The 20,385-nt window shown below is 60.2% G+C and overlaps 2 protein-coding genes across 5 annotated transcripts; one reads left to right on the top strand and one right to left on the bottom strand.

Moving 5' to 3' along the window:
• Positions 1–988: 988 nt before the first annotated feature.
• LOC137675475 (STE20-like serine/threonine-protein kinase) lies at positions 989–9,208 on the bottom strand. Its single transcript, XM_068421604.1, is given in 19 exon segments — positions 989–1,096; positions 1,222–1,335; positions 1,433–1,558; positions 1,679–1,864; positions 1,950–2,074; positions 2,182–2,326; positions 2,329–2,412; positions 2,414–2,596; positions 2,764–2,887; positions 3,483–3,613; positions 3,733–5,574; positions 5,670–5,780; positions 5,866–5,947; positions 6,299–6,493; positions 6,856–6,928; positions 7,045–7,194; positions 7,404–7,452; positions 7,894–8,058; positions 9,062–9,208. Coding segments are annotated over 19 exon segments (4,140 nt in total).
• Positions 9,209–12,925: 3,717 nt separating this feature from the next.
• Positions 12,926–19,337, top strand: ARID5A (AT-rich interaction domain 5A). 4 transcript variants are annotated; one of them, XM_068421610.1, is made up of 7 exons: positions 12,926–13,012; positions 15,227–15,313; positions 16,517–16,658; positions 16,746–16,798; positions 17,458–17,555; positions 17,647–17,791; positions 17,975–19,337. In XM_068421610.1, the coding sequence occupies exons 2-7, from the start codon at positions 15,266–15,268 to the stop codon at positions 19,109–19,111; spliced, it is 1,623 nt and encodes a 540-aa protein (XP_068277711.1). In that variant the 5' UTR covers positions 12,926–13,012; positions 15,227–15,265; the 3' UTR covers positions 19,112–19,337. The 4 variants fall into 4 exon arrangements, with proteins under 4 accessions (XP_068277711.1, XP_068277712.1, XP_068277714.1 ...); XM_068421611.1 differs by lacking the exon at positions 16,517–16,658 and having other exon boundaries at positions 15,227–15,350; XM_068421613.1 differs by lacking the exon at positions 15,227–15,313 and having other exon boundaries at positions 12,965–13,012.
• Positions 19,338–20,385: the final 1,048 nt, after the last annotated feature.

The following is a 20,385-nucleotide window of genomic DNA, read 5'->3' as shown; positions in this document are numbered from 1 at the left end:
GGAAGAAAGAGGCTCCAAAGCAGGAGAGAGGTTAAAATAACACACGAGTGTCAGGGAGGAGCAAGAGCGGGGCGGCTCCCTAAAGGAATGTGAGCCAGGAGTTATGGGGGCATGGCCAGAGCATCACCAGCCAGGACCCAGCCCTCCAGTACCTGAACAACATGAGCAGGACCAACCTGGAGATGGTGACCAGGTTCAACCAAGAGTTGAGATCACCAGGCAAGTTCACGGTGCTGAGGCAGGTCTAAGATCAAGCCGGGAAGTCAGCCTGCAGGTCAGGATGGGGTCCGAGGCGATGAGGCAGGGAGACCAGCGCTCCCAAGGCAGCTCAGGCAGGGACTAAAGCCCTTGAGCTGAGCTTTACTGGAGCTCCTGGGCCATGGGTGTGGGTCAAGGCCCCTGGTGAGGCTGGGCAAGGTCACTAGGGCTTATTAATACCCTCAGGGCCCTGATGAGGTGGGTGGAGAACAGCTCTGAGCAGGGTGGTGGAGCCTAGACCTGGCCCTGTGCTGCTGGCTTTGCCCCTGAGGGCATCTCTGGGCACAGGACGCCCCTTCTCTCCCTGAGAGCTGGCCGGAGGGGGCAGGGTGGGGGCACAGGAGGCGCTGGTGGGGTGCAAGGCGAGAGGTTTTAAGTAAAACAGTCACAAACAGGGACTTCCTTAACAAAGAAGCTGTATTTCCTTGAGTTGCCGTTGAGCTGAGGGGAGATCCGCCCGGGCAGCGCCCGCAGCCCCCCCGTATCCACAGCTTCAAGACCAGGGGGGGAGACCTCCCTGAGGGGCTTCTGGGGCGATTCGGGGTGGCACCCTGCAGCACAGTGAGGGTGACACCCACACCTGCCACCCCTGGGATCCATACCATGTCCTGCCCGGCTGCTCGGCCACCCCACACGTTGCCTTTGAGATCCTTCAGTCCCACATCCCTGAAGAGCCGTGGGATGGGTGCCCAGGCAGCCGCCTCGCTCCCCCGTGCTCTGCGGCGTAGTGTCAGGAGAGGAGGTGGAAGAAGCGGGTGACCCTGCTGGTGCTGTGGGTGCCCTGCACCTCTCCTCGCCGCTGCACCGGCAGCGAGTTCCCCAGTTCCTCCTCCAGCATCTGGAGGAGAGAAGCAGCGCTGCCGTGGCCCCGTGGCCCGGATCACAGGGGCCTGCAGCGGGGAGAGCAGCCCATGAGCTGGGCCGAGATGGGGAGGAGATACCTGGGGCTGCAGGAGCACCCACCTCCTTGCGGGCAGCCAGCCTCTGCTTCCACTCGCTGAGCTCCATGGCGTGCTCCTGGTCCAGCCGCCCCAGCTGCCTCCTCTCCTGCTCTGCCAAGAGCTGCATCTTCTCGCTCTGGGAGAGGGGAGGTGGCAACGGGAAGGAGAGCGCTCGAGGAGAGGTAGCAGGGATGTGGAAAGTTCCCCGGGGTGGACAACGTGGTCCCTCATACCTGCATCTGCTCCAGCTCTGCCAGGTTCTCAGCTTGCTGCTGCTGGAGCCGCTGCAGCTGCTGCTCCTGCTGCTCCTGCTGCTGCTGCGCCTCCGCCCGCCGCCGCCTCTCCTCCCGCTGCGTGAACTGGGGGGGACAGCCCGCATCACCCTCCCCTTCCCCACCAGCCATCACTTACAGCTTCTCGGGGACTTTCCCCATACTTTGTGCTGGGGAACCTCATCAGCCCCAGACAGCTCCTCATACCTCCTTGGCCCTCTCCCTCTGCTTGGCCCCGGTGGCCTCCTGGATCTTCAGGTTGTCCTTGAAGAGGCTCAGGCGGGTTTTGGCGTCGCAGCGCTGGCTTTTCAGCAGCTGAGCCCGCTCCTGCGCCTGCTGGCTCCTCAGATCCTCCAGCAAGAGCTGGTGGAAGCGGTTCATCCTTTCGGTCTCCTGAGAAAGGGGCAGGAGGGCGAGCCAGGAGAGGGGTCAGGAGCCCTCCGGTCTAGTGGAGCATCACTGACGGTTCCCACCTCACCTTCTCGTGGCGCTTGCGGAGCTGCTGCCTCTGCAGCGCGTGCTGCTCCTTCACCTGCTGCCTGAAGAGCTGGTACTTCTCCTGCAGGTGCCCTTGCTCCATGCTCCACACCACCGACTCTCGGGCTGCCGGGTGAGACCGCAGCACTGTGACCACCTCCAAAAACCCCCAGCCAGACCCCCTGCTCCCCTCTCCAAGAACCCTCCATCCTCCTCCTCCTCCTCCCAGCCACCTCTCCTGAGGCTATGGATCTTGCTGATCCACTCCCAGTCGATGGATGTCATTTTCTTCTTGTGCTCCTGGACGACCCTCTGCAGGGCTGCGTTGAGTTCCTCCTGCTGCTGCTGCAGGAACCGCTGCTCCTGCGGTGAGCAGTGGAGGGGAGCTTCACCCCAGCACCCAGGGGAGACGGTCCCCAGGCTCCTGGTGGCACGGCCAGGGGAGCCAGCCCTGCCCTGGACCCTCACCTCTCTCCCATCGCCCTTCAGCTCTTGCATCCTCCTCCCACAGTCCTTCTCCTGGAGGGACTTGAGGCGTTTGGCCTCATCACGCAGCCTCGCCGTGTACTCGAGCTCCTGGCGCTCCTTCAGCTGCCGGTAGCGCCGCTCCGAGCTCTCCAGCTCCCGGTCATAAAACTCTTTCTTGCTCTGCCATAGAGATATGGTCAACAGGGCTGCAGGGACCAGAAGAAGTGGCCACCAAAGCAACCAAACCCCCTCAGACCCTAGCATCTCCCACAGTGGGACCCCAGCACCCCCTTGCCTGTGTCCCTCTCTGACCATATCATGGCACCAAGGGACGATTGTCCGGTTACCGTCATCTCCTGCTCGATGTGACGAAACATCTGCTCCCGCTGCTGGTGAAACTTCTGCTCCAGCTGGCTCTGAGCTCGCTGCTCTTCCTTCTGCAGCACGCGCAGCTCGCGGAGCTCCTGGCGCCTAAAGGTTTGGGGAATCGGGGTGAGAGGTGGCCGAAGGTCGCCCTGGAGGCACCTCTCTCTCCCAGGATGGCTAACTTGTAGGTGGCCAAAGGAAGAGAGAAGCTCAGCCCTGGTGCAACGTCACGGAGAAGACTTTCTCCGGCAAGAAGGAAGATGGGACGCCCATTGGGTCCATAGTGGCCACCCTCCCAAGCTCAGCTGATGTTGCTGCCCCTCCATCTCCTCCTTCATCCTTTCCTACTCTCCTTGGGCAACATGAGAGCTTATGGGAGAAGACCTTCCCCTCTTCTTTCCCCAAGCTGGCTGCTGGACACAGCAGATACGGGGCTGGGCAACGTTTTGGCTCCTCACGTGTCCCTACTGCACACCCTGAGAATGCAGGGAAGGGCTTGCTCATGCTCTCCTGCCAGAGTAGACCCTGGCCAGGGCGCGCAGGTGGGTTTTCCAAGCCTGGAGGTCAAGTACTTGTGCTTTGCGCAGAGCCCCCCAGACCCATCCTCCCTCCCACACCCTCACCTCTTTGTCCCTGGTCCTCCTTGACCAGAAATGGACAGGAGATGCCTGGTGGCCCCTCCGCTACCAGTGTCACTCACCGAGCTGAGCGCACCATCTCACCCCTCGCCGCAGCCGTGCCGACTGTCCTGGCAGTCGTCACGCTCACCTCCTCCCCGTCCACCACAAACCTCCGGGTTTTCTTGACTGTCCTTTGGAGCGAGGCAGGTTCCTGCAACCAGGAGCAATATTTTTGAGCTCAGACAACCCAAAACTACGTAAACCCAACACGGGAGCCCATGCAAGGTGGGGAGCAGCTTCACGTGGCCATGTTACCTGCAAGCTTCTCGCCTGCTGGGCTTCCCCGGCAGAGGGGAAAGGCTGCGCTGCTACAGGGAGGGCACTTGGACCTTCTGCAGGGTTTTCCACAGGGGGCGGCTGCTCTCCTTGCTTTGATGTGATGGATGGATCTGGTGTGTTCCCTCCTTCCCACGCTGCCCGCGCCTGGGAAGAGGTGCGGACAAGGGCAGCGTCAAATCTCACAGTCTTTGTGACCTTTGGATGTCCACTAAGGGCCTCCTGGGGCTCTGGCACTGCTCCATGACCCTCCAAGCCACCCGTCTCCTCTCCAGGTCCATCCCTTGGTGGCCCTTCAGGAGCTGGAGCAACCTGCACCCCATCTTCTCCAAGCTCTCCGTCATTTCCGTCTTGTCCTTTCCAGCCGTTCCCCTGAGCAGCTCCTGGCTGGTCATCTCTGGGGCTGTTTTCCTCTTTCTCTTCTGTTTCTTCCTCACCAGGCCCTGGGATGTCCACAGGGGATGAATCCTCTGCTGAATTTTGGGCCTCCTCACTCGCAGGTCCCTCTCCCACACATGCTGCAGAGGCTGCCTCCGGTTCCTCTCCTGCCGGCACCACTTTCCCCAGGCTGGCTGCATCTCCCACCCGTTTATGGTCTCCAGTCAAACACCCTTTTATAACACCCTCTTCCAATTTCACTTGTGCTGGCACCAGGGCTTCCTCGGGAGAAGTTCCCACCCCAGTTTCAGTGTTGTCTGTGGCTTCCTCCTCATCCCTCCCCACCTCCCACTCAACCAGGTCCAGGGGGTCAGCGATGGGCTCACACACGGCTGAGTTTTCCTCCTCGTTGTTCCTCTCTCCAACCTCTCCCAGACCAGCTGGAGGCTCCTGCCACCCCTTGAGAACATCTGACCCCACGACTATCTCCTCCATCACACTGGACATCTGCGATTCTTCACCCCGTGGCACCCTCTCCTCCACCAGCTCAGTCTCCCCAGGCTCTCCAGCACCATCAGGTCCCATGGGTGCCCTCCCTGCTCCATCACCATCCTTCCCAAGGCCATATTCAGCCCCAGTGGAGCCAACCTCAACCTTCAGCTCTAGCAACGACTGAGTAACCCGGTGCTGACACTCTGCCAGCAACTTGAAGCTCTGAGTTTTGGTCCCTATGGTCCACAGGTCCAGGGCTGCCACCAGCTGCCCCATGGCCGAGCCCCTGCGCCAGTCCCTGTCCATGGGTGCAGGCAGGGCCAGCGAGATACAAGTAGGGTCTCTGCTTGACTCCTTTTTTGTATCACTTTTGGGGGTCAAAACGGGGCTCGCTTGGGCTGCGGGCCGTCCCTCCGCGGGTGTTTTGGCCACCGGTGGTATGTCAGCATGTTGACTTTCCTCCTGGGGCTCTGCCTTGGGTCCAACCTTCAGCTCTTGCAGTTCAGTGAGATCTCCTGCCCGCTGTGGCCTCGAGGGGGTCCCCAGAGGGCTGCTCTCCTCCTCTCGACACCCTTGAACTTCTCCTCCTGCCTCTGCTGGGACTGGTGTCCCTTGAGGGGCATCCAGCGCCATCATCTCCAACCCACTCGGCTCTGCCCCGTGCTGCTCCTTAGCTGTTTCTTGGGACTTCATCCCTCCAAAAAACGACCTGCGCCGCATCAGCTTCAGGAACTGGGACGGCCTCTTCGCGGGGAGCCTCACGGAGCCGGCGGGCTCGGGCGAGGACCTCCTCCTCACTTGCTTCAAGAAGTCGGACGCTCTCTTGGTCCTGGGCTCTGCCACCACCTGGACGTCAGATGGGATGCCCAGCTCCTTGCCAACTCTCCCTGCGACATCCAGGGGCTGATGCTCCAGGGGACCCCCCAGGGTCGAGGGGCAGGAGGACCCACCACGCTCCTGCCCAGCCTGTGGGGTGGACAACAGGGGAAGAGGTGAGGCTCCATGAGCTCGTGGAAAGGGTTGGAGGGATCTTGCACCCCAGCCGACCACTACTCACGCACCAAGGGGACCAGACCTTCCTCCTCATCCTCTTCCTCCAGCACATCAGCCCGGGCTTCGGCCACCAGCTCCCGGAGCGGTCGCATGTCGGAGATGCCCGCCACGAAGGGGTGCTGGGTGGGAGCAAGGGAGGTGAGCAGGGCCGGCACCAGGGATGGGTCCCACCACCCTGGGTAGGTGGCGATGGGTGCTACCCACCTGCAGGAGCTGGCTGGCCGACCACCGTGCCTCAGGGCTCTTCTCCAAGGATTTCCTCAGGAAGTCCTTGAAGTCTTCAGACCTGTGGGATGGTCCCTGTGAGCACAGGGCCAGAACCTCCCTGTCACCCTCACTGTGGACCCCACAGACCTTGGGGTGATGCTAGGGACACTCAGGCTGTGCTAGCACCTTGGCAGGAGGTCCCCACCCTGGTGCTGCCCACCAGTGTCACCTTCTGCAGGCAAAGGTGGTGTGATGGGAAACCTGGGGTGCCAGTTCTGGAGCTGGGCTTGGAGGAGTCACGACCAGCATCACTTATGGTCCAAGAGCCCATCGCAGCTGCTCGGACATGGCTTCAAGCAGGAGCTGCCCCATGGGACAACTTCTCCCACCATCACCGACGTTGGGGTGACATCTCCGCACTGGGACTCACCACCTCTTGGGGTGACGCAGGGTGGGCGGCTGGGACTTGGTGATCTTCAGCAGCACCCGGAAGGGGTTCAGCTCGTGGTAGGGGGGCTCCATCTCGGCCATCTCGATCAGCGTGATGCCCAGCGACCAGATGTCAGCCTTGTAGCCGTAGGGGCTCTCCTTGGACGTCTCACACTGCACCACCTCCGGGGCCATCCTGCGCATGGGAGAGAGGGGAAGAGGTCCAGCCTGCCCTGGTATCTCCCCCTGAAACTAAACCCAGGTGCCATCCCCTCTGGAGACAACCCTACGGGCACAAGAGGTGAGATTTGACCCCAACTCCTCCAGGAGGGCTTGCACCCACCAGCACCCCACGTCTCCTGTCTATACATAGTCTCATGCTACTGAGAAGGCCACCCTGGAGCTGGCGTTGGCTGGAGGAGGAATGATCCAGTTCCTCAAGTTGTTCCTCGTGTTGAAGAGCTGGTTGTGAGCATCCGCAGGAGGAAGGGGACACCTAGGCTCCCCCAGCCTGCCCGCCTGCCCTCTCAAATCCCACCATTTCTGCCCCACACCTACCAGTACGGGGTGCCGATGAAGGACACCCGGCGCTGGACGGTGCTGGAGTTTTTGGCCGAGACACCAAAATCAGCTACAGAGCAGAAAGTGGCTGTTAGAGAGGATCCATGGGGCAAAGCACCCCTGGGGGCTTCGCTCCCAGCCTCCCTCTGCCCCCGCCCCCGCACCCTAATTCCCCCCAGGACTCACCCAGCTTGACGTCCCCATCAAGGGTGAGCAGGACGTTGCCAGCCTTGACGTCCCTGTGGATGATCTTGCAGCCGTGCAGGTACTGCAGCGCCAGCAGCAGCTGCTTGCAAACCGCTCGGATCTGCTCCTCCGTCAACCCTTTCTCCAGCTCTGCCGTCAGCGCAAACGAACCCCGCCGCTAACGATGCCTCCTGCCCCTCAAACCCCTCGGGCACCCGGAGGAAGATCCACCCCAACCCATCCTCCCTTCCTGGAGATGTTGCCCAAGCCCAGGACTCCCTTCCACACCGTGAAATTTGGCAATCCCATCCCAAACCCTCCGACGGCCGCGCGTCAGCCGGAAAAACACATTTATTTACCCAAAATTGCTGCATCCATGGCCCCTCCGGGACAAAACTCCACCAGGATCTGCAGGGAGAGCACGTGGTCACAGAATCAATGAGGTTGGAAGAGCCCTCTGGGATCATCGAGTCCAACCATTGCCCTGACACCACCATGGCAACTAGACCATGGCACTAAGTGCCACGTCCAGGCTTTTCTTAAACCCCTCCAGAGATGGTGACTCCACCACCTCCCTGGGCAGCCCCTTCCAATGGCTAATGACCCTTGCTGAGAAGAAATGCTTCCTAATGGCCAACCTGACCCTCCCCTGGCCAAGCTTGAGGCTGTGTCCTCTTGTCCTATCGCTGGTTGCCTGGGAGAAGAGGCCGACTCCCACTGCACTCCAACCTCCCTTCAGGTAGTTGTAGACTGCAATAAGGTGAAGGTTTCCCACCCTGGTCTGCAAATGTGTCCCCTCCAGAGTCCCCCAGCCGCGAGATGCCAATGGGACCCCGGTTCATGGCTCACCCAGAGCCGCCCGTCCCAGTAGAGCGCGTCCAAGAGCTTGGTGATGTTGGGGTGGTCGCAGCAAGCCAAGATCTCGATCTCCACCACATAGTCCTCCAGTTCCTCCTCGCTCGGGGTGTCTATGACCTTGGCAGCCGCCAACGCCCCCGTCACCTTGTTCTGCGCCTGCGGGAGAGGTTTCACGGGGGGCTTGTGGGGTACGTAAGGAGCAGCCCCACAATTTCTGGTGAGGGAGATGCTTGGACCCATCGCAGCCCTCCCTGGGTGCTCGGTGCCACCGAGCCAGATGCCAGGGATGGACATGGGGACCCCACTGTCACCAGAGCCAGGAAGGAGAGGGAGACACGGCCACCTCATGCATGGGGCTGACATGGAGGTGGCCCCAGTGTGGCAATGCCACCTTGTGTGTGGGTCCCGGGGCATCTCACTAGATCCCAAACTCTCCACGTGGGATCTGGTGCATCTCACTGGATCCCAAACCCCTCCATGTGGGTCCTGGAGCATCCCACTGGATCCCAAAACCCTCAGAGTGGGTCCTGGAGCATCCCACTGGATCCCCAAACCCTCTGCATGGGTCCTGGAGCATCCCACTGGATCCCAAAACCCTCCACGTGGGTCCCAGAACATCCCACCAGATCCCCAAACCCTCTGCGTGGGTCCTGGAGCACAAGGGGCTCAGCAAACCACCCCTCCAAGGACCTTTCGGTGGTTCCCCAGCCAAACCCCATCCTGGAGCGACTCCGAGGCACTCGGCTGCCCCGAAAAAGCCGGAGAAGGAAGAGGGGATGGGGTTGGCCAAGGGGAGCCCAGCCAGGACCAGGGACCACCACCGGCCCCGTCGCCGGAAGGCGGCTGCTGCCGCGGGGCTGACGAGCGGCGAATTTGGGTTTCCTGTCGCGCTCAGGCTCCGCGCCGGAGAAAAACATCCCCCTCTCAACCCCCTCGCCCCGACCAAGGGGGCAAACACCCACCAGCAAACGGGCCGGTGGCTTTCCCCATGCCCAAGGCCGGCGATGGGCTGAGCCAGCCCCAAGCGAGGACCCTGCCACCCTCTGTGAGAAATTTGGGGCTGTTCAGGGGCTTTTTAGCTCCTCGCGTGCCGGAAGCTGCACCAAAATAAAACCATTTGCAAAACCTTCAGGGCACCGGCATCGGGGTCCTCCCCTACCTTAAAGACCTTGCCAAAAGCGCCGTTGCCCAGCTCGCCCAGCACCAGCCAGGCCTCCTCGGGGTCCACATCTCTCCTGACGTGCTCGTACCTCCTCGGTGGCTTCTTCTTCTCCGAAAAGCCAAAAAGCCGTCGGAGAAAAGCCATGGGGCCACCTCCATGCAGAGAGACAACGGGGCGGCTGCGCTCGAGCTCCTCCACCCAGCACCTTTGCAACCTCCTCCACCTTCGCAGCCCTCCCCAGCCCTCGCTCTTCCTCCCCGCCGCGGGCAGGAAGGGGCTGAGCGCTGCCCCGCGCCGCGCAGGATGTGCCGGCAGATGGAGGTGCCCAAGAGATGATGCCTGTCGCATCCCACCCTCGGGTGTCCATCGGGGTGGGAGAAAGGGCTCAGCGCTCACCCAAAGGTGCTGCCCGCACCCCTGACACCCTCACCAAAGCCCAAGGTGCTGCCCGCACCCCCACCAAAGCCACGTGCGGGGGGATATAGGGGTGCCCGGGCGTCCCCCTGCAGGTATAGGGTCCTTTAGGGTCACGGGTGCTCATATAGGTGTGAATTTATCCATCCCTGCACACGCACAGCCCTGGCAACATGGGCTGGGCTTAAGCAGGTCCCATGGGTGTCAGGGAGGCCCCAGCTGAGGTCGTTAAGCCTTATTAGTGCCCCCCCACTAATTAACTCTCCCTGGAAAGACCCTTGGGGTTCGGCTGTGCCACCGCTTCGGCAGAGGGTCGGGGGTGAGATGTCGGTACTGCCGCTGGCACCTCTTTTCGCAGCTCCCACACCCCAAACCCACCCCCCAGCACCCAAAAGCGTCCGGCTCTGGCTGCTCCCCTCAATCCAGGGGGTTTTTCCCTCCTCAGTCAGACCCCCCCGTGCTGGGAGGGGGCTCAGCTCACGTGCGCTCCCTGACAGGGCTGGTTGCCTGGTGATTACATCAGTTAATCACGGGGTAATTAAATCCAAGGAGCTATTTTATGGCTTTACAGTCAGAATTTCTAGCGTCAGGCTCGGAGAGCTGTGTCCCTGCACCAGCACCCGGCAGGATGAACCCGCGGGAGGAGGGTGCTGGGGGTTCCCGCACCCCCAAAGCCCCCCCGGGAGATACCAGACCCTCTCGCCGCAGTCTGTGCCCCAAAGGGGTGCGGGTGCCGCTGGTGCTGCCCAATCCAGTGCTGGCCCCAGCACCGGGCTTTCATTTGTCGGCTCAGTTTTTCCTTTTCCTCCTTTTTCTTCTTTTCTTTTTCCTCCTTCTCCTTTTCCTCTTTCTCCTTTTCCTTATCCATTTCCTTTTACTTCTTCTTCTCCTTCTCCTCCTTTTCCTTCTTTGTTTCATTCTTCATTTCCTTCTCCTTTTCCTTCTTCTCCTTCTCCTTTTCCTTTTCCTTCTTCTCCTTTTCCTTTTCCTTCTTCTCCTTTTCCTTTTCCTTCTTCTCCTTTTCCTTTTCCTTTTCCTTCTTCTCCTTCTCCTTTTCCTTCTTCTTCTTCTCCTTCTCCTTTTCCTTCTTCTTCTTCTCCTTCTCCTTCTTCTTCTTCTCCTTCTCCTTCTTCTTCTTCTCCTTCTCCTTTTCCTTCTTCTTCTTCTTCTCCTTCTCCTTCTCCTTTTCCTTCTCCTTCTTCTCCTTCTCCTTTTCCTTCTCCTTCTCCTCCTTCTCCTTTTCCTTCTCCTTCTCCTCCTTCTCCTTCTCCTTCTCCCTCTCCGTCTCCTCCTTCTCCTTTTCCTTCTCCTTCTCCTTTTCCTCATTGTCCTTCACCACCTTCTTCTCATTCTCCTCCTTTTCCTTCTCCTTCTTCTCCTTCTCCTTCTTCTCCTTCTCCTTCTTCTCCTTCTCCTTCTCCTTTTCCTTCTCCTTCTCCTCCTTCTCCTTTTCCTTTTCCTTCCCCTTCTTTTCCTCCTTCTCCTTTTCCTTCCCCTTCTTTTCCTCCTTCTCCTTTTCCTTCCCCTTCTTTTCCTCCTTCTCCTTTTCCTTCTCCTTCTTTTCCTCCTTCTCCTTTTCCTTCTCCTTCTTTTCCTTCTCCTTTTCCTTCTCCTTTTCCTCCTTCTCCTTTTCCTCCTTCTCCTTTTCCTCCTTCTCCTTTTCCTCCTTCCCCTTCCCCTTTCCCCCCCATCCCTTTCCCTCCCAGGCAGAGCCTGGCACTGGCCTTCACACGCTGGCTGAGCCCCGACACCTTTCAGTGCACCGATGGCTGTTATCACCCCAGTGACACCTTCCAGCCTCAATAATTCCCCTTTTCCTCCAACATCTCTTACCCCCCACCCTTGGGGAGAAGCTTTTCCTCCCCAGAGCCCCGCGGGGGCCGGATCCCACCCGGGGCCGCTCAGTCCCCCCCCAGGACCCCGAAGTTCTGTGCGTTCCCAGCCGGGCGAGCAGAGCCGATGGCAGCCGCCGTGTGCAAGGGGAAACTGAGGCAGGGGACCCGCAATCCCCCCCCAGCTCCAGCCCCCCCCCTTCTGCTCGAACAGAAACCGGAGCCAGGAATAGAAACCCAAGTTTTGGGTTTTTTTTAATTGTTTTTTCTCCCTTTTTCATTAAATCACGTTATGATTAAGTCGAAAGCAGGCGCGTTCCTGGAACGAAAGGGTTAATGTCACCCTCGGGTTCCTTCACCCCCTTTCCTAGCCCCGGGGGGGGGGACAGGAGCCAGCTGCCCCCCCCCAACCTCCCCCCGCTTCTGCTTTCTCCGGCTCTTGGCCCCAAATGAGTCACCGGGGGATTTTTCTTTCCTTTTCAGGGCTCTTTCACAAGGGGGGGGATCTCGGGGGGCTGCGAGGGGGTTCAGCACCCAGGGGTGCTCTCCAGGAGCCCCCCGGTCCGGCCCCAACTGTCCCCCACTTATGGGTGGCTTCGGTCCCATGGGATTGGGATGCTCAAGCTGGGGACAAGGGACAGTGCCCCTGGAAAGTGGTACCCAGCGCCCAAGTGATGCTGGGGGCTCCGTCCCCACTCACAGGATGGTGCCAGCCCTGGGGACACCGGTGGCTCCATCCCCACTCACAGGACGGTGCCCAGCCCCGGGGACACCGGTGGCTCCATCCCCACTCACAGGACGGTGCCCAGCCCCGGGGACACCGGTGGCTCCGTCCCCACTCACAGGACGGTGCCCAGCCCCGGGGACACCGGTGGCTCCGTCCCCACTCACAGGACGGTGCCCAGCCCCGGGGACACCGGTGGCTCCGTCCCCACTCACAGGACGGTGCCCAGCCCCGGGGACACCGGTGGCTCCGTCCCCACTCACAGGACGGTGCCCAGCCCTGGGGACACCGGTGGCTCCGTCCCCACTCACAGGACGGTGCCCAGCCCTGGGGACACCGGTGGCTCCGTCCCCACTCACAGGATGGTGCCAGCCCTGGGGACACCGGTGGCTCCGTCCCCACTCACAGGACGGTGCCCAGCCCCGGGGACACCGGTGGCTCCGTCCCCACTCACAGGATGGTGCCAGCCCTGGGGACACCGGTGGCTCCGTCCCCACTCACAGGACGGTGCCCAGCCCCGGGGACACCGGTGGCTCCGTCCCCACTCACAGGACGGTGCCAGCCCTGGGGACACCGGTGGCTCCGTCCCTGTTTGCAGGATGATGCCCAGCAAAACCACCCTTGGCTGGGTCCCAGTAGCCGGGATGCTCCTGGGGTCACGGTCCTGGTCACCCTCCGTGTCCCCAAACCCCCAGGGACCGGGTGCCACCGCAGCCACGTCCCCAGCCCTGGAAAGCCCGGCACAGTCATCCAGCGCGGCGCTGGGCTGCCCCTGGGTGAGCCCCCCCCAGAAAAGCCCGAGCGTTCCGGTAACGAAAGAGTCAATGGCACACGCAAACACACACACGCACATACATGTGCCCGCACACGCCACTTCCCTGCGTGGGCCATGACTCAGCCCCGGGCCCGTCACACCAGCGAACCGCAGAGCTCTTCCTCCGGCCACCCCGATGAGCCGCCCGCTCGCCTCCTGAGCCCGTGAGTACCGGGGCGGGGGTCCCAGGGCAGGGTGGGGGGTCCTAGGGACAGGGTGGGGGGTCCCAGGGTGAGGGGTGGGGGGTGGGAGGGTCCTATCACCCACCTCGCTTTGCCACCCTCACCCCCCCCATCCCATCGCCGCCGCGCTAAGACCGGGCGAACTCAGCGCACGCCACGGGACACCCAGAACGGGGGGACCCACGGGGGGACCCCAACCCCCTTCTCCTCCCCCCCCCGAGCCCCCGGGGGGTCCCGTCGCGGGGCGGCGGCGGGGTATTTTCGCTCCCGGATGGGGAAAGGGATGACTTCAACCCCCATTACTCACCCGCCGTCACGGGTTGGCACCGCTCCCGAGCCGTTCCCGGCCGTGACGCGCGGGGCCAAGCGGCGACAGCGGGAATTTGGGTCTAAAGGGGCGAAATTTGGGCCAAAAAAGGGGTGATTTGGGTCAGAGCGAGCTCTGGAGGGGCCACCGAGGGGCTGGGAGGTGCGATGAGTTGGGCCGGGCTCAGCTCGCCCCGGGGCCCGAATGCGCCGTTAATTACACGCTTAATTACAGCCCAACCGGGCCGTTAATTACAACTGGGGCTTAATTACAGCCCAACCGCCCCCTTCGGCCCCCACAACGCCCGGCACGGAGCCGCCCGCCGCCGGCGCGGCCCCAACGCGGCTTTTTCGCACCGGGCCGGGTTGTTCAGTCCCAAATCAGCCGCTTTTCGCCCCAAAAGGCCCCGTCGTCCCCCGTGCGCCCCCCCCCGGCCCCTCCCCGGTTTCCTGCGTTTGTCGTAGCGATACCGAGGGAGGAAACGGCGTCAGCGGTGCCGGGAACCGGCCCGGGCCCGGCGGAATCACGGGGGGTTGCACACGCGTGTGCTTCACATGGAGCTGCTGCACACACGTGTAGCTGCACGCAAGGGGCACACGCGTGTGCCCATGTGCGTGTGCCACTGTGGGGAGGTGCAAACCCACACGCGTGTGCTCACCTGTAGCCGTGTGCGCGCACACGCGTGTGCCCCTGCACATGATAGTGCCTACATGTATGTACTCACCCACATACACCTGTACTCACATGTGCTCACCTGTACCCACATACACGCATTTGTACTCACCTGTACCCATATGTGTGCGTGCACACCCGTGTGGCCTCTGCGCGAGGGCACCCACATGTATGTACTCACATACAACTGTACTTACATGTGCACACCTGTATCTGTGCCGTGCGTGCACATGTGTGTGCTCCCCTGCACGTGAGGGCACCCACATGTATGTACGTACCCACACCCACACACATACACCTGTAGTTACATGTGCTCACCTGTATCCGTGTCTGTGCGTGCACACGCGTGTCCCCCCTGCACGAGGGCACCTACATGTATGTACTCACCCACACCCACATACATACACCTCTACTCACATGTGCTCACCTGTACTCACATGTACTCACCTGTACCCGTGTCTGTGCATGCACACGCGTGTGGCCCCTGCACACGAGGGCACCCACATGCATGTACTTACCCACATACATACACCTGTAGTTATTTCTGCTCACCTGTACTCACATGTGTGCACACATGCGTGTGCCCCCTGCACAGGAGCACACCTACATGTATGTACTCACCCACACCCACACGCCTGTGCTCACATGTACCCGTGTCCATGCGTGCACATGGGGGCACCTACATGTATGTACTCACACGCACTCACCTGTACTCACACGCACACGCATGTTGGCCCTCGCGTGCCCCCACAAACACGCCTGGCCACGCGTGTACCCACGCGTGTGCCCCCTGCACCCCCCATACCCCAACAGCCATGAACCCCCCCCCACACGAACACACATGTACACGCACACGCGTGTGCACATGACGTTGCCCAATAGGAAGCGAGGGGCGTGGCCGCGCCAGCCAATAGCCGCAGGGTGGGGCGTGGCGAGTCACATGGCGCGACAGCAGCGGGTGAGCACGACCGTGAGCGGGGTTTTGGGGGGAGGGAGCGCTTCGTGCCTCAGTTTCCCCAAGTTGGCGCTTCCCTTTTATCTGGGTTTTTTCCCCCAAAAAAAGTGTGGGGGGGATTTGGGGTGTTAAGGGGGTGCGGACCCCTAAATTTAGGGGGGGACACCCAAGGGTGCAACAAATCGCCCCAATTTATCCTTAATTTTTAGGGGAAAAAGTAATAATTTGGGGTGTTTCACCCCCCCCTTATTTTTCTTTGCAGGACCCCTCAAAAATCAAAGCAGCTGCTTCTCCCCCCTCCATGGAGGACAACCAAGGCCCCCAAGAACCCACCGTCACCAAAGCGGCCGTGAGTGTCGTGGCGGGGGGAATAGACACAAAAAAGGGTAATTTTGGGAAAAAATGAGCAGTTTCTAATTTTTCTAATTAATTTTTTTTAATAGCAAGGCAGAGGTTGGGTTTTATCACGCTGGTTCCTCTCCCCCCTCCTCTCCCGCCAGCGGCTTTTTATTTAAAAATTTAAAAAAGCCTCGAAATAGTTCAACTGTTAAAAGGCGGCGGCTGGAGGGAGCGGGTCGAGGAACAGAAAAAAGAATTAAGGAAAAAAAGTTAAGGAAAAAAGATTAAGAAAAAAGAATTAAGGAAAAAAAATTTAAGAAAAAAATATTAAGAAAAAAATAAAAAAAAGAAAAAAATTTAAAAATAATTAAGGAAAAGATAAGAAGAAAATAAGAAAAAATAAGAAAAAAATTAAGAAAAAGTATTAAAAAAATTAAGAAAAAAATTAAGAACAAATTAAGAAAAATTTAAGAAAAAATTTAAGAAAAAATTTAAGAAAAAAGTTAAGAAAAAAGTTAAGAAAAAATGAAGGAAAATATATTAAGAAAAAAACTAAGAATAAAAAATAATTAAGTAAAAAGAAAAAAGAAAAAAATACGAAAAAAAGGAAAAAATAAGAAAAAATAAGAAAAAAAAGAAAAAATATTAAGAAAAAAATGAAGGAAAAAAGTGAAGGAAAAAAGTGAAGGGAAAAATGAAGGAAAAAATGAAGGAAAAAATATTAAGAATAAAAAAGAAAAATTTTTTTAAAAATTAAGAAAAGAAAATTAAGGAAAAAAAGAAAAAAAAGAAAAAAGAAAAAATAAGAAAAAAGGAAAATAATAAGAAAAAATAAGAAAAAATAAGAAAAATAAGAAAAAATATTAAGAAAAAAGTGAAGGAAAAAAGTGAAGGGAAAAAAATGAAGGAAAAAAAATAAGAAAAAAAAATAAAAAAAAAAATTAAAAAACTCCTAAAGTCCTTGGGAGCGGAGCAGCTGCTTTGCCCAAAAATAGCAACAAGTTTTCTAACTCCAGAAAAATGTCCAACAACCCAAACCAGGAACATTTTTAGCTGCGAACAGGCCGAAGGGCCCGGGGGGGCCGCGGGGGCGGATCTGGGGCCTGGGCTCCCGCGGCCTCGGGACCCCCCGGGCCGGGCTCGTCAAACCCGACGGAGGGAGGACGCGGGGGGTGGTGGGTGCTTCTCCTCTGCCTCAGTTTCCCCTCGGCAGGATGGACCCGGGGAAGCGGTGGCGGAAGCACCGGGCGGCGGCGAGGAAGAGGAGGAGGAAGCCTTCCTCGTCAGCCTCCACCAGTTCATGCGGGAGCGCCGCACGCCCATCGAGAGGATCCCCCACCTGGGCTTCAAGCAGAGTACGGGCCCCCGCCGCGGGCGCGAGGCTCTGCCGGCGCCGTGTCCCCCCCCCCCGCTGACCCCCAGTATCTCCCCTTTATTTCCAGTTAACCTCTGGAAGATCCACAAAGCCGTGGAGAAGCTGGGAGCCTATGAGCTGGTACGGGATGGGCCCCGGGTGCTGGGATGAAGCCTCTGGGTGCTGGGATGGGCCCTGGGTGCTGGGATGGAGCCCCTGGGTACTGGGATGGCCCCTCTGGGTACTGGGATGGAGCCCCTGGGTGCTGGGATGGCCCCCCTGGGTGCTGGGATGGCCCCCCTGGGTGCTGGGATGGCCCCCCTGGGTACTGGGATGGTCCCTCTGGGTACTGGGATGGCCCCTCTGGGTGCTGGGATGGCCCCTGGGTACTGGGATGGAGCCCCTGGGTGCTGGGATGGTCCCTGGGTGCTGGGATGGCCCCCCTGGGTACTGGGATGGTCCCTCTGGGTACTGGGATGGAGCCCCTGAGTACTGGGATGGTCCCTCTGGGCACTGGGATGGCGCCTCTGGGTACTGGATGGAGCCCCTGGGTACTGGGATGGCCCTTCTGGGTACTGGGATGGAGCCCCTGGGTACTGGGATGGCCCCCCTGGGTGCTGGGATGGAGCCTCTGGGTACTGGGATGGCCCCTCTGGGTACTGGGATGGAGCCTCTGGGTACTGGGATGGCCCCCCTGGGTTCTGGGATGGAGCCTCTGGGTACTGGGGTGGCCCCCCCTGGGTGCTGGGGTGGCCCCCCTGGGCACTGGGAGGGGGGCTAACCCATCCCTCCCCCCGCAGGTAACGGGGCGCCGGCTCTGGAAGAACGTCTACGACGAGCTGGGGGGGAGCCCCGGCAGCACCAGCGCTGCCACCTGCACCCGGCGGCACTACGAGAGGTAGAGGAGGGAGCGGGGGGGGCCCGCTCCGTGCCTCAGTTTCCCCTCCCAGCACCAGTTCTCACCGTGTCCCCCACCCCAATCCCCGCAGGCTGGTCCTCCCGTACGTGCGGCACCTCAAGGGGGAGGAGGACAAGCCGCTGCCCCCCAGCAAGCCCCGCAAGCAGTACAAGGGCTCCAAGGGCACCGAGGCGGGCGAGAGGAGCAAGAGGGCCAAGAAGAAGGGCCAGGAGCAGGTTGGTGGCCCCCCCAAAGCCTGGAGCAGCCCCGTAACCCCACGCCCCCAGGGGGGAACCCATGGGGGTGGCCGGGGAAGAGCCAGGGGGGATGGGACTGGCTGGAAAAGAGGGTGGAGGGCACCCAAAGATGGGGAGGAGCCAGGACCCCCACACCCACCCCCGACTCCCCTTTCTTTGCAGGTGCCTCCGGACAGGGTGAAGCTGGAGGTGGCAGCGGGCACAGAGGACGTGGGGGACACGCCGGAGCGGGGCCGGGCGGCGGAAGGGTGCTCCAGCGCGGTGGTCCCGAGCCTGAGCCCCTCCGAGGGGGGTCCCGGCCCCTGTAGGACCCACCCCCAAACCTCCAAGCGCCTTTTCTCCAGCTTCTCCTCCCACGGCAACCCCCCCATCATGTCTCCGCTGGCCAAGAAGAAGCTGCTGGCCCAGGTGAGCAAGGCCGAGTCCTTGCCCTGCCACAAACGCCACTGCCCCGAGGGCCGGCTAGCGGGGAGCAACACTAGCCCCGAGCCCCCCCGGCTGGCCACTGGCCCCCACCTCCAGGAGCTGAGGAGCCCAGAGCCGGCGGGAGCTCAGGACACAGCTCCGAGCGTCGGGAGCGAGGTGGGACCCGGGGGTCCGGCACCCACCGTCTTCACCGGCTGCTTCCACACCTACCGCAGCGAGGTGCTGACGCCCGCGGGCTGCCACCCCCTCTGGGGGTATTTCTCCAGCTTGAAGGATTTTTTGGAGCCTCCTTCCCCCTTCCCGGCGCGCCGCGAGGAGCCAGAGCAGCCCCAAGACCTGCGGAGCAAAGCGGGGCAGCCGTGGCGGGGGGAGAACCGGGGGGCCCGCGCCGCCGCCAAGGCCTGCTGGGTGCCCCCCGGCCCCACCGCCAAGCCACGTGCCATCTCCCCCTTCCTCAAGGAGCCCGACGGCAGGGACACGGGTGCCAGCTCGCCTGGCAGCCAGCAAGTGCTGGCCAAACCCAAGGCGGTGGTGGCCAGCCCTGGCTACGCCGCGCCGCAAGCCCCCGACGGTTACAAGGGAGCGACGCTGCATTTCCCGGCGAGCTTCGGCAACCCCCTGGAGCACCTCAAAACCCAAGGGGTGCCGCCGGCGCCGTCCCTCTCCCTCAACCCCTTCATCGTCCCAGCTTTCCCCAGCCCTTTGGTAGTCACCTCCGATCTGTGCCGGCCGCTGGCGACCGGCCCCGGGCACTACCGGGCATCCTACGAGAGCTCGCTGCGGCACCGGCTGTACCCAGGGACGACGTGGCACAGCCAACCCGCCTGCGCCTCGCCGCATGCGCCGGCCTTCCACCGGCACACCAAGCTGTAGCGCTTCCAGCCCGCTCCGGAGCTCCGGAGGTGGCCACGATGCCGCGGTGGCTGTGCCAGAGCCCGTCACCGGAGCCGGTCACCGCTCCAGAGCCCAGAGCAAAGGGGACTAATAGGAGACAATCCTGACCGTGTCATTTTTACTCTTGATCTTAGAGCTGTTTGTACTTAACTTTGTGACTTCACCAATACCACGAGGTTTTTTATATATATATTATATATATACACACACACATAAAAAAAGGAGCAAAATGAGTCGTGAAGGTTTCTGTTTTGCTCAAAATGCCATGCACCAGCGCGGTTTCACACGAGGAGGCTGAGCCGGGCGACAGAATCCCAGAATCACTGAGGTTGGAAGAGCCCTCTGGGCTCATCGAGTCCAACCGTTGCCCTGACACCACCCTGGCAACTAGACCAGGGCACTAAGTGCCATGTCCAGTCTTTTCTTAAACCCCTCCAGAGATGGTGACTCCACCACCTCCCTGGGCAGCCCCTTCCAATGGCTAATGACCCTTGCTGAGAAGAAATGCTTCCTGATGTCCAACCTGACCCTCCCCTGGCGAAGCTTGAGGCTGTGTCCTCTTGTCCTAGCGCTGGTTGCCTGGGAGAAGAGGCCGACTGCCACCCCACTACAACCTCCCTTCAGGTAGTTGTAGACTGCACTAAGGTCACCTCTGAGCCTCCTCTTCTCCAGGCTAAACACCCCCAGCTCCCTCAGCCATTCCTCGCAGGTCAGACCCTCCAGACCCTTCACCACCTTGGTCGCCCTCCTCTGCACTCGCTCCAACACCTTTACGTGGGGCCGTAAGCTCTGTCCCCAAAACCAAGCCCCAGAGCCCAGTGACAGCTCCGGGAGGGGGAAAACACTTGTCCAAACCACCCTCACTGGTGCCAAACTCAGCCTCACCTCATCATCTCAGCACCCAATTCTGTGGCTCAGCACCCTTGTGTCACCCCTTCTGCTGCTTCCCCTCATTTCAAGCACGAGCTGCCTGGCGCTGCCCCTGCAAACACAACTGTAAAGGTCACGTCAAGGCTCAGGGCAGACTAAAGTTGAGCCTTTTTCAGTCTATAATAAATATTCCCAACAGCAGGAGGAAGCAGGTGAAATTTCTACCCCAAGGAGGGATGTACGGGCAAGGCAGAGGCAGGAGGAGCTGCCCAGGCCCCACAGCACCAATCCTGCCCTGCCTGCACCAGGCTGCTTCGTCCCTCCACGGCAAGAAAAATCAGCCCTCACTGAAAGCAGTCGAGGGCTGGGCTGCGACCAAAGCT

The sequence above is a fragment of the Nyctibius grandis genome, chromosome 33, assembly GCF_013368605.1.
Source record: "Nyctibius grandis isolate bNycGra1 chromosome 33, bNycGra1.pri, whole genome shotgun sequence".
In the NCBI taxonomy this organism is placed as follows: domain Eukaryota; kingdom Metazoa; phylum Chordata; class Aves; order Nyctibiiformes; family Nyctibiidae; genus Nyctibius; species Nyctibius grandis.
This window is presented reverse-complemented; position numbering and strand designations above follow the sequence as displayed.